Below are 23,581 nucleotides of genomic sequence, written 5' to 3'. Positions count from 1 at the left end.
AAAAAGCACCTAAGCACGGGAAGAATGTGCAACCTTCAACCAGGAAGACTAAAACAAACCCAGACTTGAACTCCACCCGCAGAAATGGGAGGCTTACATGTCAAATATAGAAGACTATAACTGGTCAGTATTGTGTGATGGGTTATTACGGAACAGGAACGACGGGAAATGCTGCATCATCTTTCTGCTCTTTGAGATGATTGACAAAACTCAAGATTAAACGAAGATCAAGATATTCTTAGTCAACGAGTAACTTTGTCTACTGTCATCTCTCAGCATCTCTTCCTCCCACCGGAATGTTCATCCAACCAGCCGGGCAGGAACACAGCAAATGCGTGCCGAGTCTTGATGATACTTAATTCCAGCTCGTGCGCGCGCATGCTTTATTCGAACGCTTCTCCTCCTTCGTGGATTTGCAATGAGCAGGACAGGCTTTGCTGGGAATATCCTGGTAATTAGTTGCGGTGACGCAGCCCTGATGAGCAGTTCTGCAGTGGAAGTAAACAAACGCGCGTGACCCATGGTGAGGCCAGGGCGGTGTTTTCTTCCTCTCCAGAACACAGTGTTCCCGTCAACAGCCTGCCGGGAACGCTCAACATTCCAAGCTTACATAACCAGCCAACAGGAACACTAAAAAAACGTTTGAAGCTCTTTTCATGTCTGGACACTTTTTTTTCCCACTTCAATTCGTAAGAAGCAGACCTTGCTAAGAAGGAGTCATGTTTAAATATCGTCACGCTGCCCAATTCAATTTGGTCAGCCAGATTTTTGCACAAAATGACTCCATAGTCCAATGCAGATGTTGCAAAAAAATGTCGGCAAAAATATCATCAGCATGACAATATAGCGTTCTATTTTAAGAGCCTGCGGGCAAACCTCATTGTCCTCCACTCCGCCTCCCAACCTAAAAAAAAAATATCATTCTTGAGATTTTCAGATTACTTCATAACTCGTCGTCACAGTCTGTTCACGTCAGCGTGAGAAACAAGAGCCTTCAACCCAGGACTTTTCCAGCGACTATTTAAAGCGCCACTAAATTTACGTTCATGTTTATGCTCCATGCGATCCTTCCGAGTGACAAACAAGTGAGCTAAACGACAGCAGAAGTGTTGACTGCACAGCTTTATGCACGTCTCTCGATTGGGCTTCTTAACGTATAACATTTTCAAGTAAAAAAAAAGAAAAAAAGCTGTGTTATTTTGGCTGTTGGTTTACATGACAGCTGCATTTTGGTGCTACAAACTTTTGAAAACATTCCTTAAAGTGAAACCTTTATTTATTCAGGGGACAGAAAGAAAGAACAGAGAGCATGACTTGTAGAAAAATACAACAGCACAGGACAGGTCAGGAGTGAGCCAGGTAATAGACAGACTACGTACATCATATGTGAGGATGGGATGTGACAAGTAGCAACATAGAACAGGACAGGCGCAGTTAGCAAGCAGTGTACACCTTGTGAGGAAAGGATGAAACTAACGGTAGTATCAACTAGGACAGGGTGAGACAGGACGGTTCCAGTGAATCTTGTCGTTCTCCATCCAGAGGGATGTGATGCGGGGCAAACAGGACAGGACAGTAGCAGTAGTCCAGGTAGTACTACACGCTGAGGAAGACATGCAACAAGTAGCTAAGACGGAACAGGACAAGACAGTAGCAGTGTGCCAGGTAGAGATATAAATTGTGAGGAAGAGTATCAAAATAGGTAGGACAGGACAGGACAGGAAAGTAGAGGTGCGCTAGGCAGTGCTACACCTTCTGAGGAAGGGGCACGCTGAGTAGTAAATAGGACAGGAGAAGTGATCCAGACATTACACCCAGTGTGGAAGGGATTCAAAAGGTAGGACAGGACAGAACAGGACACTGTGCATTAAAAACATCAGATGTAAGCACTAAATTGGAATAAGGCCTGTCATTTCATTGTTTTCACGGGTCTGTGTGAATGCTTATGTGAACATTTCAAAAATGAAACCTACTAGTCCATCAGGTCGTTGTGTAAACAGTGTGGAATTTCACTGAAAAATGGCGTGGGCTGAATGCAAGCACACTTTTTTCTCTCTCTCTGTCGTCCATGCAGGCCAACTTTTATCATTTTTATCTACACACTCAGGCTCTCGCAGTTCTGAGCCGAAGCATCAAAGTTCTCAGTAAGAGCAGCTGAGTAGTCCGGTTAAAGATAAACTTGCGCCACGGCCCACTTCCGGGAATCGGGAGGCTTTTTTTAAAAAAAGAAGGGGGTGGGGGCAGTCTGTCGCCAGCCACCAATGCGCATGGCGGGCCAGGAGGCTGATCCGCACGGCTCAAATTACCAGAAGTTCAACTGCAGCAGACCGGTTTGCATGGGAAACTACAGGATCAGATATCAGAACACAGAGTCCTTTTCTGCTCGCAAGAGAGTGATCCAGTTCTGGAAAAGGAATTAATATCTACTTTAACGTGCCATATAGAGTGCATTACCCCATTTCTCATGAGTATAGGATATTAGTGCCCTCAAAGTATCCCACAATGCATCTTGAAAAGTAGTAAATCTCAACCAATGGTGAATAGAAAGGAAATGTATCCCATAATGCACCGCGCCAACACAAAAATGATGATCCGTTTTCGCTTGGTTTTGTAAACGAAATAAAATGAGGCATGTTGCGAAACAGCCACGCGGTCTACGTTTTGCCTGTCTCAGTAAAGTGGTGGGGTTTAAAAAACAAAAAAGAAAGAAACATCGCAATACAAATTTTAGTTTTGGGGTGCTGCAACAAATCAACAGCATTTCAGTTAATTTCAATAGGAAAATTGATTTGATAGTAAACAGCTTGGTCATTAATTAAACAAGTTAAGGTTTGAATGTATACAAAAAGAAATATGTAGTAATTAAGGAGTAGAGAATAAGTCACGAATGCAGCCTCTGCAAGTCTGTGTTAAGTTATAAAGATAAAAAAAAAAAAACGAGTTTGAGCCTGAGGACAATTGGTCAACACCGCCCACACAATCCCAATGAATGTGAACTATGTGCTCAATTGTTTCCAAAGCGACCGCGCCTGCAACGCTCCCAACGCTGCAATGCGGCTCGAGCAACACTTCCTGTTTGGTGCTCAGTTTTTTTTATTTCCGTGAGTGTCAAACAGACAGTGAATGCCAGGCAACGGAAGCCACAAGAAATTTTTATTTAGAAATGTTTATTTATTGTACTACGTTTGCCTACATGAGCGTTACAAAAATAGACTCAAACGTAAATAATGGACCTCTGCCAAGATGCTTGTGAAATAGGAACATGGACATTCAGGGGAATTAACTAGGGATTTACAAACTATTGAAACGGTTTTAAGCTATTTTGTCAACAAATGGCAGCCTATTTCATAAAGATATGGCTACAAACATTTATTTATTTATTTTAATCTGTGGTGCACTTCTGCTTAACATCCACAATCTAGAGCACAGTAAGACTAAATGCCAATTTCAACGTGGGAGATAATTCATTGTGTCATTTGTGCATTTCTGAGACGTCATAGAAGGTGTGGAATGTCGTCATTTGACACTCAGCAGTCTACAATCTGAGATGGCGACATGGGAGTTTAATTTCAAAAAAAGTACAAAAACGGTTTCAACATGAGTCGCTTCCGGTCTGCAATGACTAACTACAGCCCACATCATAGGCAAGATAAGGAGGCAAAAATGAGTCACAAGATGGCAATCTTGATCTTTTAATGCTGAGCAACAGTACAAAAAAAGTCAAAGTCTGGTGAATATTCTGGCAAAGTCTCACGACATGAGGCTCGTCGGTATGAAAGTCTCAAAGTATCACAATCACGAATATGTTGGAAGTATCGCAAACTGTTGCACAACTTTTTAGCCAAACTGCATGATTACCAAACGTTGTGCTTTCGTCAAGGTTTGTAAAGTTTTACTTGTCGCAAAGAAATTTTGAACATGTTGAATATTCCTTTGTGACAAGAAAAACAATCGCCATACTGTATGCAAACAGCTTTGCAACCTTTTACAAACCTTGACAAAAATTTTTTTTTTATATGTTTGCAGCTTAGTGACATACCATCGAAAGTAACTTAACTTATTGACGCTATTAAACGATAACATCACGCTCACTAATTTTTTTTTCTTTACATCCCCAGTAGATTTTCAGTCAATCATCCGCAAAAAGAAATGGAGGCAGTGGTTAAAAATGACTTGGTACATTATTCTAATAAGCTTGTATCGAAGTATCACAACACTAATTAAGTCTTAATAGGGAACACAAAACATCACAAGATTAAAAATTGTAATATTGAAGTTGTCAAACTCTCAAGCGGTGTCCGTTTCACAAGACATGTTCCAAGTACTACGTGATCATGTCAAAGTCCTAGATTAAAATAGATGCGTCGCAGGTTATGTCGGCGTCTCGAGAAACGTAGTCTTACGGTATTTGTCGAAGTCTCGCGGGATCTGTTGCAGCCTCACATAATATGCCGAAAAACACTGAGATCGTCAAAAGTCTGTTGATGCATGTTGAAGTCTAACGAGTTTTTTCGGAGTCTCACAAGATGTGTCCAAGTATCGCGAGATGGGCCAAAGTCTCTCAAAATGTATCGAAGTCTCATGATAACTCTTCGAAAATCTGATTTTCAAATTCTCATGAAATAATATTCAAAGTATCACAAGATCATGGAGGATATAATATGCCGATCTCTCAAGATTTACAGAAGACTCAGGAGATTTGTTGGAAGTGGAGTGTGTATTAATGTTGCCTTGGTGACCAATCCGGCTGTCGAATGTATTAATGCTAATTAGCACCCTGCTTTAATTACGATGATGCCAAGCTGAAGTAGAACTCAAGGGCGCATATTTCGATGAATCAAGGTCGTTTGCCAGCGCTTCAAACCCACATCAGCCCCTCAAGATGCTGCAATGCCGTCACGTTTTTGCTCCTGAATGACGCAAGTATTCCTATTAAGTTGCCCACAAAATCCCCCTGGTCGCCCCCACCGTCAATTCCCCTCAGAGAACCAGGCCGCTGATCATCACCGTAGAGACCAGCGACTTCCTTCTCCTCTTGTGAGTGTTTGCGTTGCAACCCAGGACAACCATGAGGATCTGAACAAACACGGGAGGAGTCGACGTTCCCGGGAAGGACATATTGGCCACATTAACACGTACCATGAAGCCATTATATAATTCTGACGGATGCCGGGTGCGGAGGGGGGGGGGGGGGGGTGTATTTCTAAGAAACTGTGTTGCAGTGTGATAAATTGGAAGTTGAGCGGAAGTGGCGCGTGGGTGAGAGAAAAAAAAAAAAAACTTCTGCATTTACAGAAATTCCCTCAACAGAAAGACAACATAAACAAAAACATTTCAAGTTACTTTTTTTTATTTATTAACTAATGAAGCCATTTTTTCCAATCTAGCTGGAGTCGTGCCAGCACCATTGCCGAAGACCATCGCGTTCGGGCCCTTGTTACTGTGACGCACTTCAACCTCAGTCCTTGAAAAGATTCTTGCGTGAGACTCAAAAGCTTCCAAGCGCAGTACTTCCCAAAGTTCTGCAGCGCTTCGGTTCCTGGCGCTGTTCCGACTTGACAGGAAGCAGCGAGCGACACCGATGCAAATGTTCCGCGCTCCGCTCACAAAGCTGGATTGTTCCGGAATGAGACTTATGGAAATGAGCTTCATCGTCACTTTCATGTGCATGGAAGATATAGTTGGCGCTTCCTACTACAAATTTTTCCAACTACGCCAGTGCGGGGAAATGCTTTAACCCGTAAACTTAACTCAATCACAAAACAAACGCAAAATTAGGTTGAATCTTTTACAAATTTGCATAGAAACGTATTTTACATCTATTTGAAAAAATAAATTTCTTTGTAAATTAAATAATTGCTAATTGCTGGATGAAGTCAACCCGTGAAAAGTAGACGTGCCCGCGAAAACACTAAACCATAGGTAGGTGCGCCCAACTGGCACAAACAGCGACTTTGCTTTAATTTCCATCTTTTGCTGTCCAAGGGGAACGTACGTATCCAGCATCAACGTGGTTTCAAAAACTGTCTTTAAAGAGTCCAACAAATTCACCTGATCAACAGGGCCAGTGTGGCTCCGATGCCAGCCACTCCAGCAAAGGCCATTAATGTGTTCCTCACTGTAGACTCAGGATCTGCTTCCCGAAAGAATTGTACAAAGCCGTCCTGGAGGGTGGGGAGAAAAAAAATACAAAATCAATGGGATGACTAATTCCGGGGTGCAGTGTCTGCCTGACATGTAGACTTTGCCGTGTTACACAATCACTTTACAGTCAGCCATGACTCACTAACTTACCCAAGAGTTGTTTTTCACCAGCCAGCTGCGCTGGTGCGACAGCAGATACGTAGAGATCTCCTCGGCCACCGGTTCCACACAGTGGCCCCTGCCCTTTTCCTTCAGGTACTGTGACACTAGAGCCCCAAAGGCCACCAGGCTGACCACACGGCCCCAGTTGGTGGTCCCGTCAGAAAACAGGCTCTTTGCTACTTCAGTGACGAAACCCACGTTGTCCCCTCGGTCATCCAGGGACAATTTATTGATGATACCTTGAATAAATTGGGTTCCATTAACCAAACGGTGATTTAATATATTTGCCACAATAAACATTGTAGCATTTGCCACTCACTTGCAAAGTTACCATCTTCCACATGGATGTACTGTCTACTAGGCTAGTGATATTAAATAGCATTTGCTGGTTATGATACATTGAGTAAATAAAAGCCCAGTTTAACAAAGTGTGCAAAAACACACACACTCCCCTCTTATTGTTGCCTTACTTTTTGCTTTCAAATTAAAGCTGCTCACTTGTGGAAATGTCACACCCATAAGCCTCACATGGACATTTAAATGTTTGTTGAAAACACCTTTAGTAAATACAAGGCCTAGTTTACAGAAGTGTCCTTTTAATAACCACATTCATATCAGGAAACAGTGTCTCTCTTTGTTGTTGCTTTTCTCAGTGACTTTGTACTTATTAAAGCTGCTCATTTATTAGAACATGCTACTTATATGTTACGTGTGAACAATGGCCAAAGGGTATTACTGTACCTTCCTTAATACGTGTATTTTTTTTTTTTATACTAACAATACGTTCGAGATAGGCACGTAGACATTTCCTGGTCGATGGAAAATGGCGTACGAGAACGTACTATACTTAAACTACGCAAAAAAAAAAAAAAAGATAAGAAAGGGCCACTCACCATTGTATTTATACTGGTGTTTTTCCAACACGCTCGCCACGACTCTCTTCATGGTCGAATGTGCTTTGCTTTCTTTCCAGCGAGCCGTCGACAGGCCGGTAAAGTCTGTAAGGAAGCGGCTAATGAGGCTCCTAGTCTCGGCGTCCACGTCGTCGTTGAGGCCGTTGCCGACTTGTGGGTCCGGGGAGTCGGGCGTATTCGGTGGTGAGCCGTCGCTGCCCTCCACGTCGTCATCGCTGCTGTTATGGTGGTTCATGGTGGCTAAGCTGCCTTTGGGGGTAAATTCCAGGGCGCTAGGTCGCTGCTTGGCGGCCCCGCCGTTGCAGTTAACGGCGTCCAAGGTCGTTGCAGTGGCGGTTGCGGCGGCGACGGGAGGCGAGACGCAGTGCACGGAGCCGTCCATGACTCCATTTTGTAACATGTAGCAGCCCATAACGCGTCTTGTGGTCTGCATCATATTCATCTCGAAGGTTGCTTTTTATGGGGGGACCGAGTAAGAAAAAAAAAAAGTCACCGAGTACAACAAAATGCTAGTCTAGTAAGTTAAGTCTCCCATTACTGCCTTGATGTTGAAAGGCGGAACTCTGAAGCCTGTGCGCCGCCTTATATAAACACTGGGGCTGGGTCATTGTGACGTCAACATGACTGGGAAAATGGTTGCATTCTGTACATTCTGTACCTCTATGATTCATTTGACCGTGCATAATTACATAACCATAACTATTTGAAAATAAACTAAATTAAAGCGAAGATATTGTTTTTGTTTAATTTAGGTTTTTTTTAAATTAAATACTAAAATTATAAACACTCAGAATAATTTCATTGATAGCATATACTTCATACTGTACTGTATTTATTTTTAATGTAGGCAAAAAGCATAGCCTTACCCTGTTCATAGATAATTATAATTAGCAAACCCGATATGATTAATTTAAGTGTGTAATGTGTATATGGAATCTCTCAACTTGAAAACTCCCTGGATGGATAATGTGATTATAACCTCATCTATGTTTGGGGAGGGGGGGACACAGATAACTTAAGTGTTACACGGGGTTTCGTCTGGACGTTTCAAGGCATTCTGTTTGCAAATAAAAACATTCCATTCATTTTTTCTCCCTCTGTGAAAGGAGAACAACGAAATGAGATTCTGCTTCCCCCGTGTGGTTGATATTGGCAAGTTCGACTTTGACAAAGTGCATTTTATGTGCTAACTGTGGCCGTTGACACATTTCCTTTTTCATCTAGTGTACACTGAAAAAAAGTTAATCAGTTAATTATGCTTTGTTGTGGACAAGGCAGTTGTTTCTTGATTCTCATTGGAGATTGTTGTCTGTGATGGACACTAGTTTCTGTTTTACTATGAGGAATCCCTCATTACCTTTCTCTCCTTCTCCCCCGTGCTGCAGACAACACTGCTACTACAATTTATTACTGCAAATAAAATTAATACAGAAACACAGTTTTCTTATATCTGATGCAATACCACAAAATTGCGGTGGGCAAACGTTAGATTACTAAAATGCACGATGGGCCAGGTGATAAGAAGATATGGTTAAAAACAAAAGTTAAAGATGAATTCAAATTAAGACAAAAATAGTTTATTATAATAAATATATAAATAATTCACGCTCATTATTTAATCAAATAAAGATAATCATAGATTTTTTTTAAACCGATATTTTGTATTTTACATAAACTCGCTTCAATGTATCACCTTGCCTAAGCTGAAGAAGCTTTTTTTTTAATGCAGCCTTTGCTGTATTTGTGGAATTGTTTAGTTTTATTATTACCTGTTTTATGCAAATCAATGAATTAGAAGGTCAAAAAATATGTAACGCGTATCCATGTGGGGTTCAGTTGGTCTCATTGTTGAGGGACGTGTTCTTAACCTGTTCCATAATTCACACTTTATACAATAAATACATTTGAATAGAATTGGATGCTCTGCACGTGTCAACCACTGAAGAAGAGGCTTTATTAATGTAAAATTTTATTTCAAATACTGGCAAAAAAAACTCCATGACTCCGCACAGATCAACATTCCAAGCACTCTGTGAAGTCCTTCCCATGTTTCCCCTGTGTTCTCCTGTCATGTAAACTTTTTTTATTATTTTTTTTTTTTTAAGGAATATGTTTGTCCTTGAAGCATGGAGGCCTCTGGTTTCCCTGCAGTGATGCAAGTCCAGTGTGAATTATATATATATATATATACTGTATATATTTGTGATAGGAGAGGAGAACACAACAAGAACGGAGATGAAGGAGACGCTCGTTCGTCGTCGACGCTTACATTCGAGCACGCGGTCCCCATCTCGAACGAGCCCATCACAACTCTCGTCGTGGTAGCTCATCAGCCACAATTTCTCTTCAACACAACAGCGAGATGTTTAGTTGGCGTTCAGGCAAATTCCACATTTTGGCCTGCGTCACGGCACAGAGAGAAGACGCTGCCACCGAGCAAATTGGGAAATTTGCCTGGATCAGCAGCATTTATACACGATACAGACTCACACATGCAGCCCCTTCGAATAGTAGAGGTGCCAGTGAATCTCTCTCACGCACACACACGCAAGTCTATTTACAATGTATTGACACGCGGCAAGCACACATGTGCACCGCCAATAAAGAAACAAGTAGGCTGACAATGTATGGAAAGCCGTTAAGCGTATTTATTTGATAGCCGTCATGTCCATCTTAAGGTTTTTGCTGTATACTAGTAGGACAGCGACATGTTACTGGTGAGGCAAAACTGCACACTAGATGACAACCTCACGCTACTACTAGTGACGCTGTATAATTCTACTAGTTAACATCATTTAAGCACTCGTAAGTACTAGTAGCACAAGTGCAGTTTTGCCTCACCAATAACTTGTAGTTATCTTACAAGTATGCTAAACTTGTTACCAGTATGAAGGAATCTCATACAGCAGTGGAAAGAAAATGTTCCTGTAAAGACCGAGTCATTCTACTAGTGCGCCCAATTGTTTTACTAGAGAGCACAGAGTGTACTAGTAAACGGACCTGAAGCTGGATACCAAGGATATCGCGTAACTGCTCAAAACGGCTTTCCAAATGTGCCTTGCATACAACTGATCACCAACGGTGCAAAAAGGCTCACCCTCAACATTATGCACTTTAAATTTAATTTAAATTCTAACTTTGCCAGGACTGCAGAGCGGTTTGACATGCTCGGGGCGTCTCCGATGCGCCATGACACGTGTATGCGCTGTGCTGAAAAAAAAAAAAGGCGTGTGAGCGACGCCCTGCGGGAACACTACGGCCTACTTTTATGAAGCAAAAATGGCCTTGCTTCTTATTAGGTTGCGGACGCGGCCGAGATTATGGAAAGCAGTTATACGTTTTTATTAGACATCCTTGATATCCAGCTTAAGGTCCGCGCGCACGTGTATGCTCTTTGGCCTCTTCTAAAATGGCTCACCAGTGATTGGACATTGTGATTTCCAAAGACTGTTGTAGAAGTGATCAATTATGATATTCTGTTTCCTACCATGTGAAAATCATTGATCAGTATTCCTTGGTGCCCATCTTTAAGTCCATGTACTAGTATGCGCTATACAATTCAGCACAGTAATAGACCAACCAGGGCGCACCATTGGAACGGTTGCGTCTAAGTGATACAATTTGTATCAACTACTGTAAGACATTTCTAGCATAAAAGTAGAGCAACTACATGTTGCTAGTGAGGCAAAACTACTAGTGGGCATTTTGGTCCTACTAGTAGGGTCCAGCTGGCTACTAGTACTTACTAGTAGGGCATAGCGGTCTTACTAGTAAGGGGGTTCATCTTCCCAATAAAAAATGATTCAAGAACGGTACATTTTCAAGTGTAATTTGATTTGGTTCGATTAAATGGGATTATGATTTCAATCATATCAGCTGGTAGTTGTAGCTTTTTTCATGTTCATTGGTATGTGACAGCATGTAAAAGCTCTCCACAGTACAAACTATTCATTCAAGTTAATTACATTCAAACAAAATCACCATCAGATTTATATTGGTTCATACCTATTTATCCAATTCGGTATTTATCTCAATACGACGCAAGGATTATGATTCAATTAAATCAAAATGGATTTCCTGATTAAAACATGTTGTTGTTACACCCCTAGTTATACTAGCAAAACAAATTAGTTTAATTAATTGTGTACGAGTCAGCCAAAAGTGGCACTTCTGGAAAAAACAAATACTAGTACGACAAAGTTGTTGTGCCAGTGCGCTGACTTGTCTTGCTAGTGAGGACGAAGTGCGTACTAGTACATGGACCTTAAGATGGATATCAAGGATATCGAATAATTGCTTTACAAATACAAAATCAAACTTTACTTGTACAAACATTGACAAAGTTGTTTACTGGAGCTGAACGCTAACATTTCATGTTGGGTGGATGTCTTTCAAACCAACCAAACTGAAGCAGCACACATGCACGGTGGGCCGCGGGGTCGACAAGACATGACTACTGCTGCCATCATGTGACTTAGCACTTAACTTTTTAGGCTGGTGTGCTCTTAAATGACGAGCCTCCAGGAGAGACTGTCAGAATGGATGTTAAGAAAAGAAAAATCACACCGTTCCTGCCACTTTGTATTCTTGCTCAAAGCGCACAACTGAACTGCACAAAGGCCATGCCTGTGTGAGCGCGACTGCGAGGAGCATGCGGCCAGTGCAGCGATGCTCGCTGGCTAAAGCAGAAGTCGGAGAAAGTTCAGTGACTGGACTGCGCTCAGGATTGTCCCGACAGCCAAAACAAAAAAAAAATGAAGAAGATGGTCCCCCCTCCCGTTAGGATTTCTCGTCTGATACAATCATGCAGTGTGTTTTTCCCCCCCGAGGGAACAGGTAAAGCAACGTGAACTCCCATCACACCTGCGCAAATTTGGTATACGAGCAAGTAAGGAACGTGCGCACGTTTGAACCCCGCACCGCATCCTGGAGCATGAAGGTGGATCCCCAGTCCCTGACGCACATCAATCACCAAAATACAAAGTGCACAAAGTCCCCAGCGAAGCCACACACCTGCTGATGGCAACCATCTTGGAAAACAGACAACCAAGACAAGAGGTGGAGCGGAGTGCACAGTAGGGGGCGCTGTGCTCAGGAGAAACAGAAGAGGGGGGACGCCTCCTTCCACCCAACAAACAAGCACATCACTCAACAAGTCTGCCTGGATGTTGCCTGCGGATGACAAGGGAAGAAGGGGTGGCGGCGGTTGGTGTGACGACACGGGTGGGGTTGTGGTGGGGGGTGTATACAGGTGAGGCAGGGGGCGTTCTCCCGGTGTGATGGCCGAGGCTAGCCGGCAAGCTTGCTGGTCACCAAGGACGACTTCCTCTGCGGCAGGTCTTGCGGCGTGGGGATGTGGTCGCCGGTCACCAGGTTCTTGTCGGTTCCCGCCACGGGAAGCTGCTTGTTCTTCATCTTTGCCTTGGCCATATTGTAGTCGCCCGAGTCAAAGTATTTTTGCTGTGCGACAAGAGAGGCCGGCCATGTTAGCGTACCGCATTGTACGCTTGCAGGTCAAATAATGACAATAATAAATGACATATAATTCTAAAAAGGCATCTGTGTTATGCTACAAGATGTGTTTTACCCCTTTCTGTAGCCGCTTCATGAGGAAGTCGGAGCCGCCGGGCCGCTGGCTGAGACCGGGGTACTTGGCCTTGAGTTTGGCCTCTTCGGCCTTCACCGGGTTGGAGTTCTTCTCCTGGGAGTCCTGTGTGAACAAGCTCACATTCTTATCAACGCACATTTATGTTGACTTGGAGGAAGGAGGCAGACTTTCCACAAGCAGCTGCTAATGTGACAGGAGATCGTTCACAGCCACCCGCAATGTCCAAAAATGCATGGCGGAGCTGCAATGAACATTTCAGACTCAGAATGCTCTCAACGACCGGACCCTGGATTCTCTTTATCAATTCTCCTTGGATAACGTGATGGAATTATACACACGATATACCATGTTATCATTGATGACATAATCGCATACGCCATTACATAATATGATAATGACAACATTTCTTGTTGGGTTCATGCACAACTCGACTGACTGTTCCACATACTGTTTGCATCAAGTCATCAGCTGCATTGACTAAATTGACACCCATTTCCAGTTCTTAAGGCAACCGTGGCTTTTGAATGAACAAAGCCAGGCGTTTAGCTGCTGTCACACAAGACAAACGAGTCCGATAAGTCGCTGAATGGTGAGTGCCAGCAGTCACCTGGGCCAGCAGGACAAACTTAGTGCAGATCAGGTAGAGATTTTGTTCCGTTCTGCTACTTCAAGACAAATGAAGCAGTAAATCAAGAAAGAAGTAAAAAAAAAAAAAGGAAAAAAAGAAGCCCAAACACTTTTGTATCTAACTGTGTGCAGGAATTAAAAAAAGTGACTCAGGTGGACATTGAAGTCGATGAACGAAGTCCTCAGGGATGATGGGGTGGGTTTTAGTGTGCTGAATCACTTCCATCCATTGTGAGAAAACTACTGGGTGATATAATCTACCATCAAGAAGAGTTAGACAGTTTCTCAATTGTGGAAAAACGTTACTTGTTAAGACACAGTCGTTCTACTGGTGGGCCCATCATTCCTGATGGATTTCCATCCATCCAACATCTGAGCCGTTTATCCCCCCACACACTAGTAGGACAACTGTGGCATACTACTACTACAACTACATGTTACTAGTGAGGCAAAACGACACAGTAATTAAAAACTGCTATGAGTATTACTACTAGTGACATGTAACACTTCACTAGTAACATCACTCATGGCATCTAGCACTTCACTAATAGTTGTAGTCGTGAGCTTATGTTTATGATAATAATAACGAGGTTGTCTTACTAGTAGCCTATGCCAAAGCAGTCTCTACTAGTGGGCAAAAATATGATCTAGATGGAAAAACACATTACTGGTGAGACAGTTATTGTATGCATGTGAATAATTATCTTACTAACATCTTAAACTGGATATCAATTCTATTGAATAGTAAGAATACATGTTCAAAGAGCTTTCCATAAGATTCAGTGACCATAACAAAACGTCACCAGCATGGATGTCGCTATTTATCTGAATCATTTTCATGGCTTTGTCGACGTATGGTGGCATTTGTCACTTGAGACTAATGGCGAATGGGGCGAGGCGTTTCCTAACCGTATTTGCATTGTGTTTTTAATTTAGAAAAACGACTTTTGAGACAACCTGAGAGACTGCAGGACGACCAATGAGGCCTGAGTAGCCACGGCTTTCCAGCCAATGACACGAGAGACCAGTCAGTGTTGTTACCGCAGCAAAAAAACGAAGCACTTCTTAGCACAACAATCAGCGTTAAATAGGCGCAGTTTAAAAACACGGAGCATTGAATGTGACACGGATGTCACACGAGCTTGTGCTTGTTTGACGTCAGCCACCCCTGGCTAAGCTAGCACGCGTTAAGTTAGCGCACAACAGATAGATGGCAACCACAAACCCACCTGTTTTTCGTCCTCGTAGTCCAGCTGAGTGTCCGAGTCGAGGTTCTCTGATGACATTCTGTGAGTGTGGCGGGACGAGCGGGTGGTCCGCTGGCCAGAAAAGCCAAGAGCTTATAAAAAATATAAAAGGTACGGTTTAACGTACCTGTACACAATCTAATCCTCGCTTTCTGACTGCTCCCCAACAAAAATGGCGTGTTCAGAAATGACATCACTATTAGGGGCGTGTCGTACTTTGGAGTGACAAATACAGTAGCCAATGTTAAATCCGTTTCTGCCCAGACACTGATGATGACAGCGTTTTTGTCCAATCAGCTAGCGACAGTGACTATGTGGGCAATGCCACTGCAGCGCTGCATCAACAAGGTGAAACACTTGACCAAAATACGATTTTGAGGACAAAAATATGACATACGGAGATTCACTTTGACTTACACATTGTTCATATCTATTTCACGAACGCATTAAATCAAATGTAATGAAGGGGCAGGGTGATTTTAGTGTAATTATCTTGGTACGCAACGAAAGCAACGCCCCTCTGACCTGATTGGCTACTTGTTGAGTTTTCTGCCTCTCAATCAAACGTTAACGTTGCCTGTTTAAAAATTTGCGGTGAGCTAACTGATTCGAGACAATTTTCAACTAGATTAACTCTTTATCCTGGTAAAGTTCATCTTCTGACTGTGATAAATGTTTAGAGTGTTTGTTTATTTATTTTGTTAGCTCAATACACAAGTACTGAATAATTGTTTCGTAACGATTTGCTGTGATAACTGGCTAACTCATTTTCTAGCTACCTCATTTGCTAAATCAACCAGCTAGTCGGTCCACGTTATAATTATCTTGATTTTTCCTCCAGATTTCTGCCGAGCTTCTGTTTCATGTAAGATATGGCATGTGTACAGCAAGTGAGGACATTTCAGGTAAATGTAACCAATAGCCAAAACCATTAAATCTGACACATTTTTAAATATGGATTGACAATTCCAAGCATAGGTCACAAGTCAAAATGGCGGTCAACTCGGTGAAATAAAGCTATCCCCTGATTGAAAAGCATTGGGCTTAGTTTGGATCGTTCATGTAAGGATTATTTTGATTTCAAAATGCGATAAAAATAAAATGTTTGACAACTATAAAAATCTGCCTGGTTTGTATGCTAGCCACAGGCAAAAACAATACAATACACCATTTGGTTTTAACGTGTAAAGGAAGCATTTGCATTGCGGAAATATCAGAAATGCTTGGATGTTCTGAATTGTTAATAGAAATGCATATTTTACTAAATTAGAGCAATACACATTGTGACACAAGTAGGTACAGATGACACTTTTTTCAAGCAAAAGAAGAAAATACGCTAAAAGTGGCTCTGGTGGAATTGATTTAATAGAGACGAAAAGGAGAAGAAATAGGTCTGAGGTGGAAGAAAGAATGGCGTTAAGAAAAAAATTAATCAAAGCAGATTTAAGCAATGGAAGGAATGATGGATCCGGTGTGCCAGAAGGCACGAAGGAAGGCAGAAACTTTAAAACGGAGTAAGGAAATAAAGTGTTCTGAAGGAAGGAAGGCAGGAAAGAGATTAAAAACTCTTGAGAAGGAAGGAGGTCAGGTAGGAAAAGATTCTTGCAAATATATTAAATTGAACAAAATATAAAGTGTGTGCATACCTACTTTTGGTCTATCCTATATAACACAGCAAAGAAAGGATAATTACACTATGAGTGTCGCAAGATGTGTATGCACTCTTTTGGTTTTGTGTGAATATACAAGTTTGTGTTTGTTCCACAGGACACTCAGCTGTTGCCCAATCAGGTTGTGTCTGAGCTGCAGTCTATCAGTGTCATCAAAAATCTTCTGGCCATAGGTGTGTCAGGCATCATGTACCTGCGAGGACTTTTTCCAGAAATAGCCTACGGGAGCAAAAATGTTGAAGGTCAGACGACTAGTGCCGGCACATAGAGGGTGATAGGGGCAATTAAAAGGGGCATACCTCGAGAGCCATGTAATAATTTGCTTAAAAAGATAATTGAAGGATGTTGTTAGTATTAATGATGTTTACATGCTCCAGTATCAACCTCAATAAAATGACGTTTCATTAACTGTATATTTTCAGTCTATCTCAACAAGTTTTTTTTCCCCACAGATCAGCGAGTGATGATTCTCAGAGAGGAGCGCAGTTGTCCTGGCGCCTGTCAGATTGTTGAATGGTAAACATTTGCATCTTTCATTTTACAAACAAGAGGTGGGTCAATACCACTATAAAGTGCCCATGGTGTTGGTGTCCTCAGAATCACTGTCATCATGAAAATATAGCAGAATAATGAAACTATGAGCTCTTATTATGAGTGGCCATATATATATATATATTAGATGTATGTGATTTTGGTATGTTGCACACACTGCTGTGCTAATTACAGTGTGTTCAGTAAATAGTAAATTATACAACATATTTGGTTACCTCCTTTTATTCTCCACAAGTTACTTGATAATTTTATTTTATTTTCATGTTTATATTGAACATTCTGCATATTGCTAGCATCAGATGGAATACTTGTATCTCTAAAATCAGCACTTGTTGAGTCATCAGCCATTTTCAACATTTCATATTGGTCAGTAATTTATTTTATTAAAAAAAAAACAGCTTTGGGGTTTGTATGGTTGGAAAGGAAATTAGCTTTAACACAGAAATTGTTTACAATTTATTTAATTTTTTTACCAGAATTACAGGGGAAATTCTCAATGGTGTTATCAGTCACAAGTTTAATCAATAATCCATCAGTATGTTTATTATTTGGACAATGACATCACCAAGTGGGATGTGTTCTGAATGTCTCCCGCTCATTGCATGTTGTCTTGCTTCCTTTCAAAGGCTTACGGGATGCTTTGACGCTATTCAGATGAAATATGTAAGACACATTCAATCAACACTGTCTATTGCTTAAAATACTGATTTGTCATATAATCTTAAGGAAATCTTCATCTTAACGTCTTGCATTGTACCAAATCTCATTTGTTATTCCTTCCAGCTGCGAACTGTCATTATATCTGTAAGTATGCTTGTTTTTTTGTAGTAGATATAGTAGTGCATTATTAAACTAATTCAAAACAGATGTTTGGATTCGATTGTTTTGCCTGTCAGAATCAATGTCAGTAGCGGTTTTAACTTCTGGCACTATTGCAGGTCTCCTCAGACCCTGACGACCCACAGGTAATACACTTCCACTGTGCCGACACAATCAACAAACATTTAACACAAAAAAGAGGATTGCTGCATATCTGTTATTTCTCCGCTTTCAGAAAGTGACAGAGTTTTATCAATTCACAATAAAGTACAACACCGACGGAGCAAAAATGGACTTTGAGAGGTGGGGTTTCTTCGCCAAGAGCAACATGACCTGCTGTAAAAACACAAGAGACAAGGTCACCTGTTCACTGTCTGATCTTGTTCCGCTTCCGTCAGCACCCAAAACAAGGATTTTGCCATGGCGGTTGGCAGCACAAGGAAGGCTAGTATCCTGCTGGTGAGAAAGCTCTACGTGCTGATGCAGAACCTCGGCCCTCTGCCCAACAAAATCTTCCTCAACATGACGCTATCCTACTACGAGGCTGGTAAACGGCTCCAGGGAGGAGATTTTCATGCCAAACGTTATGACAATATCTAAGTTGCAAGTACAAACGGTTGTTTTGGCAGATAATGAACATTTTCTGCAAAAAAGAGGCTTCCAGCAGACGCTTACTGTCAAAATAAACGGAAAACTAATCGATTTACAACTTTGCCGTAGTTAAGAATATCCCTCCGAGCTTAATGCTATGCGTAATGACAAACACCGTTGATGGTCTAACAGGTAATATTAATAGTTGACTGATTAATAAATAATGACTGATTTATTGGAGTGATAACCGTCACGGTGGCCAAAACATTCCTAATAAGAATTCAACTGCGTTAATACACTAACCACCAGAGGGTGCTTGAACTGCATTAATAAATTACAACCTCACCTTTTGAACTGATTTTCTGCTTCTAATATCGCGACGACGACGATATTGTGGCAATTTTAATATTGCAATATCAGGATATTGCCATTTTTGTTACATCCCTTGTAGCAACCACATGTAGGTAGATAGTCGACGATGGCGTCATGTGTAAGCGTTCAAATTGAGTCTAAATCTATATCATCGGCAAATTTGACATCATCTACCACATACTGTACCTTGCATCACTAGTTCAAGGGTCAAATTAAGTTCAACTGTAAGGTACACTTTACGTTCATTCTCAAATTCAACCCCAAAACTCAGTTTCGTTAACGTTTTGTGAGTACTGTATCATCGTCCTCAGTCACGCCGCATGACTACCAGCCGCCGGGCTTCAAGGAGGCTGATGGGGACATGCTGGTCTTTGAGCGGGAGCCAGTCAGTCTAACCATGGGCGAGGTGGTTACGCCCTTCCACTCGCTCAGGATGGACATAGCCACCGAGAGACACAGGCTGGAGCCGGTGAGTGCCCGGTCACCTGACCATTATTTCACACGCCGTCATGACCGACAGTCATAGCCGGCGCTCACTGTCTGCAGGTGGAGGAGAGCACTGGAAAGAGAAACAGATGGTTTGTTAGGGTAAAACGTGATGGGAGCTTGTCACAGGTGAGCTCTCAGTACACTCTTGCTCGCCTCCTTGCTCTCCTTCACACTCTCTTTGTCATACAAGCACACACAGTCTCACATTCACTCTCTCATGCACTCTCACACTAGTGTACACACCCTCTCACTGCTCTCAATCAGTTTCACAATCTCACTCGCACGCACACATTTCTTGACTTATGTTTTGCTAATCACTCTACCCGTTAGAGGTCTGTGATTGAAGATGTGGATGACACGCCCGAAAGCGACAACACAAACAACAAGGGTAAAGTTCTGCTCGTGGTTATTATTAATTAGGGCCCACTCAGTCACTTGGAAGTTACAAAAAAATAGCTTCAATGTTTAGGCTTTCTTTTTTTCTTTCATCAGCACAAGAGATTGAGCTGACCTGCCATGAGAAGATAGACACTTGTGAGGTCAAAACGGTGAGTGTACTGTATCATCATCATTGTTATCACTACTCGATACGCTGTTGTTCAATCAACAAAGAAAGGATCACTCACAAGGATGTGGTAATGCAAATTTACGACTTCAAACTCAGCAGTGTTCATTTCTTTGGCTGTGAATCCTATGAGACATGAAAAAAATAGTACATTTAAGTAATAAAACAATCAGGGGAAAACAGAGTAAAGAGTTGTACAACATAAGCATGAGATTAAAAAAATACTTTTAAAAGTTACTTAAATCAGCCACCCAAATTTGCACTTGGAAAGATGATGCATGAAGAAATGAAAAGTGGTGCTTCTCAGATGGAGGCCGTTGTGCTGAAGTCTACATCCGACATGGAGGTATCCATGATGACCACCAGGAGCGGACGCGTCATTCAACACGCCAGGGTTAGTACATCATCTCCTTGCATTCTTACATTTGTGTAATTGGGGCTTAGTTTTTACTGAAGAATTTCAAAGGAATTCTGTTATGCCTTCAGGAGAAATTTGGTTTTTCATGTTAAAAATTAAAGCAGAAGGCCACAGTGTAAGATTTAAAGCAATTTGCCACTTGTTGGTGTTTTAAGAGTTCAAGACACAAATGATTGTAATGATTGTGTGTTTCTGTATCAAAATTAAAGTCAAAGAGCATTTTTTTCAGATAACCTATAAGCCAAATCAAATAAGATTTTGATGAGATCCTAACAGTGGTGCATGTTTATGTCAGCAGCAAACAAAGACGACAAATGCAAGGAAGCGAGCAACTGAGAAGAACAACATGGTAAGAGGAACACCTTAAAAGTATGAAAATATGTGATAATGTTCCGTGTTACGCGTATGTCGACCAAAAAGACAAACGTGGGAAATAAAACAGCTTTTCACGATCACGACGAGAGCTCACCATTGCGAGGGCGTGCGTGGCGCGCTCATGAAAACCTCTTGTTGTGTTACGGATGAGTCATCACTCCCTGCAGAGTGGGATGTCAGCTCACTTTTTAAAACCTCCTCTCGGTAGGTTAGCCAGTACGACATCCCCAGCAGCCAGGAGACACCTCTGAAGAAACGCAAATTCAGCGAGTCCAAAGAGAACCTGTGAGACACCACACACACAATTTGCCTCCTTTCCTGTTTATCATTGCACACCTGCGAGGTATTTTAAAATACCATTCATGAGTTTCATTGTTTCAGCAGCATGTTATTAGAATTTTTTTTCTGGTTTCATCTGGTTGTAGTTGTGTGCATTCCTACTTTGTTTTTGTACTATTTTAAATGTTAAACAAATAAGTTTGACTTGGGCTGAACAGAACTGGAGGCTGCAATAAAAGACATACCAAGTGCATAGGGTTTTTACTTCACTCTCTCGTGTGGAGGCCAAGCTACTAGTTAAACTCTGGTTGTTTTCAAACATTCAAAACTGCTTTACTTGCGTGGTAAGGAGACAATATCAATCTCTGCAAAAAACATTGTACGCTTATGTACATACATCAATCCAAGTATTGCAAAGATGGGCAACTGGTGGCATTTGGCCCGTGTCCACATTCACAGTGGCCACTAAATTAACTCATTCAAACCCAAAAACATATAAATACTTTTTTAAATACTTTGTCTTTCACTCCCAAAAACGTATTTATATGTCTTTTTTTAAATGCTAGAGCATTAAGAAGGCTTTGATACAGCTTATGACATGAAGAGGTCGCTTAAAGCACTGGTTCTCAGCCCCGGTCCTCGAGTACCCCTACCCAGCCTGTTTTACATGTCTCCCCAGCCAACACAGCTGAGGATTGTTATCAGGCTTCATGCAGAGCTGGCTGATTAGCTGATCGTTTGAAACACTTGTGTTGCCTGTGGGAGACATAGAAAACAGGCTGGATAGTGGTACTCGAGGTCCACGGTTGTGAACAACCGGCTTAAAACAATGGTGGTTATTACAAAATACTGCCAGCAGGTGGCAACAGAGTATAAGAGACCAGCCAGGGCCATGTTGCAACTAACTCTTTTTCCCAGTGTTTTCAACAGGTTTGTGAATAATGATGAAACTTAGCTATATTCTAATGCTAATTTGCTGCAAAATGGAAACCGATACAAATATATTTGATTCCTGATACATACATAATTTTTAGCCTTTACACATGTTTTCAGTTTAGCACATAATTATCTTCGAATATGTGCAGTGAATTTAAAAATAAAGCTATAACTTTGATTGAAAATCCGATTCTGGTAGTCGATTTTTTTAATTTATTTTTAAGCCCTACACATGGGTGTGTTTTAATGTATATTACTGGATCACTGCAAGTCTACACTTAACACGTGTGAAACTGTCCTTCATTTTTACAAGCATTTTCAACCTTTACGGCAACGCCGTAACAGTCGTTCTCAAGCGAAGCCTTTTTATTTTTTATTTATCCGCAACCAGTTACAACCTGGCTCGTGTAAACAGCCCTTCAATTTGCACTCCCACCAGTCAGCGAGCACTAAAGTCACTAAACTCGCAGCATTTGCATGTGGAGTGCTGGAAATGAAGCTGTTAAGTGAAAGTGGATTATACGCGAGCACAAGTGACCTTTGGGCCCGTCAGCAGCCGGAGCTGTGTGTTTTTAATCTCCCATTGTTTTTCCCGGAGAGAGGGACATTTGCTGATAGACTGCCCAAACCCGCTGCCGATCAATACCGCAGGAAGCCTTTGTGATGCATATCCAAGCAGCCCCTTCGCTGTCTGGAGATGGGGGTGGGGGTTCGTAGGGTGGACTCCATCAAATGGCCGCTTACGGCTTAACGCAGGCATTGTGTGGAGCGCCGCATTTATTTTATTGTCTCAAGCGCGCGTGTGCAATGTTATTGAGAAGAGAGGCATAAAGCAAGCGGGCGTGTTACAGCCAAGAAATAGTTGCACATCTTTGTGAGGAGTGAAGTGCAACACAGATATACAACCCTTCACGTCTGCTTGTAGACCAGAATAAGACTTTATTAGTCTCACCACAGGGAAATTCGAGTTTTACAGCGGCCAAGTGCGCGGTATCAAACACGCGAGATTAAAATATCTAAGTACATATTGACAACATCAGCAGTGCACGTGGCAAACTATATGACTACTGAAACAGCAACTAAAGTCGTCAGCAGTATTTTACCATAAAAAAACATGTATCAATAAACAGTCATTACAAAAGCAATTTATGATCAATATAGCCTATACAGTCCCCTCCAAAAGTATTGGAACAGCAAGGTCTGTTCCTTTGTTTTTGGAACAGCAAGGTCTGTTCCTTTTGTTTTTGTTTATATACTGAAGACATTTGGGTTTCAGATCAAAAGATGAATATGAGACAAAAGTTCAGAATTCCAGCTTTCTTTTCGTGGTATTTACATCTTACATTTGTGTTTGAAGCCACCCACTTTTGTGAATAAAAGTATTGCAACAAACAATATTAAATTAATTTAAAGTGGATTACATTTAATATTTTGGTGGCATGACCCTCACTTGGAATAACTGTTCAAGCCTCCGACCCATTGACTTCACTAGACTGTTGCATTTTTTTTAAAAATTTGAAACGCTTTTACATTTATTGCAGTTTCTCCTACTACTGTTTCTGGGGGTTTTCTCTTCAGTCTCCTCTTCAAGAGGAAACGTGTGATTACTCTATTGAGTGAAGTTCTGGTGATTGACTTGGCCAATCTAAGAGCTTACAATTTTTCCTTCTGATGACGCCCTTTGTTGTGCTGGCAGTGTGTTTTGGTCATTATCTTGTTGCATGATGAAGCTTCTCCCGATTCGTTTGGATGCATTTTTGTGTAATTTACCAGACAAAATAGTTTTGTAGACTTCAGAAGCCCAAGCCATGAC

At 41.6% G+C, this 23,581-nt stretch overlaps 3 protein-coding genes across 5 annotated transcripts; 1 reads left to right on the top strand and 2 right to left on the bottom strand.

Annotated features, from left to right (window-relative positions):
* Nucleotides 1-5,332: 5,332 nt before the first annotated feature.
* On the bottom strand, nucleotides 5,333-7,793 carry mcl1b (MCL1 apoptosis regulator, BCL2 family member b). The gene is made up of 3 exons (XM_086079014.1): nucleotides 7,200-7,793; nucleotides 6,295-6,545; nucleotides 5,333-6,164 (listed from the first exon to the last, which is right to left on the bottom strand). Exons 1-3 carry the CDS (start codon nucleotides 7,660-7,662, stop codon nucleotides 6,048-6,050), a joined length of 831 nt encoding a protein of 276 aa, XP_085935140.1. The 5' UTR covers nucleotides 7,663-7,793; the 3' UTR covers nucleotides 5,333-6,047.
* A 2,051-nt stretch (nucleotides 7,794-9,844) lies between these two features.
* ensab (endosulfine alpha b) lies at nucleotides 9,845-14,900 on the bottom strand. The gene is made up of 3 exons (XM_086078922.1): nucleotides 14,685-14,900; nucleotides 12,808-12,930; nucleotides 9,845-12,680 (listed from the first exon to the last, which is right to left on the bottom strand). The coding sequence occupies exons 1-3, from the start codon at nucleotides 14,739-14,741 to the stop codon at nucleotides 12,510-12,512; spliced, it is 351 nt and encodes a 116-aa protein (XP_085935048.1). The 5' UTR covers nucleotides 14,742-14,900; the 3' UTR covers nucleotides 9,845-12,509.
* Nucleotides 14,901-15,192: 292 nt separating this feature from the next.
* hormad1 (HORMA domain containing 1) lies at nucleotides 15,193-21,085 on the top strand. Of its 3 annotated transcripts, none has more exons than XM_086079568.1 (16): nucleotides 15,193-15,296; nucleotides 15,544-15,607; nucleotides 16,470-16,614; nucleotides 16,825-16,888; nucleotides 17,551-17,587; nucleotides 17,708-17,728; nucleotides 17,863-17,889; nucleotides 17,979-18,046; nucleotides 18,142-18,290; nucleotides 19,018-19,175; nucleotides 19,253-19,321; nucleotides 19,526-19,583; nucleotides 19,688-19,743; nucleotides 20,068-20,154; nucleotides 20,474-20,527; nucleotides 20,762-21,085. In XM_086079568.1, exons 2-16 carry the CDS (start codon nucleotides 15,575-15,577, stop codon nucleotides 20,840-20,842), a joined length of 1,107 nt encoding a protein of 368 aa, XP_085935694.1. In that variant the 5' UTR covers nucleotides 15,193-15,296; nucleotides 15,544-15,574; the 3' UTR covers nucleotides 20,843-21,085. The 3 variants fall into 3 exon arrangements, with proteins under 3 accessions (XP_085935694.1, XP_085935693.1, XP_085935695.1); XM_086079567.1 differs by having other exon boundaries at nucleotides 15,198-15,347; XM_086079569.1 differs by having other exon boundaries at nucleotides 15,234-15,347; nucleotides 20,477-20,527.
* The last annotated feature ends 2,496 nt before the right edge of the window (nucleotides 21,086-23,581 follow it).

Source organism: Leptonotus elevatus, chromosome 6 (assembly GCF_054856555.1).
Source record: "Leptonotus elevatus isolate MCC_2025b chromosome 6, RoL_Lele_1.0, whole genome shotgun sequence".
NCBI lineage: Eukaryota > Metazoa > Chordata > Actinopteri > Syngnathiformes > Syngnathidae > Leptonotus > Leptonotus elevatus.
This window is presented reverse-complemented; position numbering and strand designations above follow the sequence as displayed.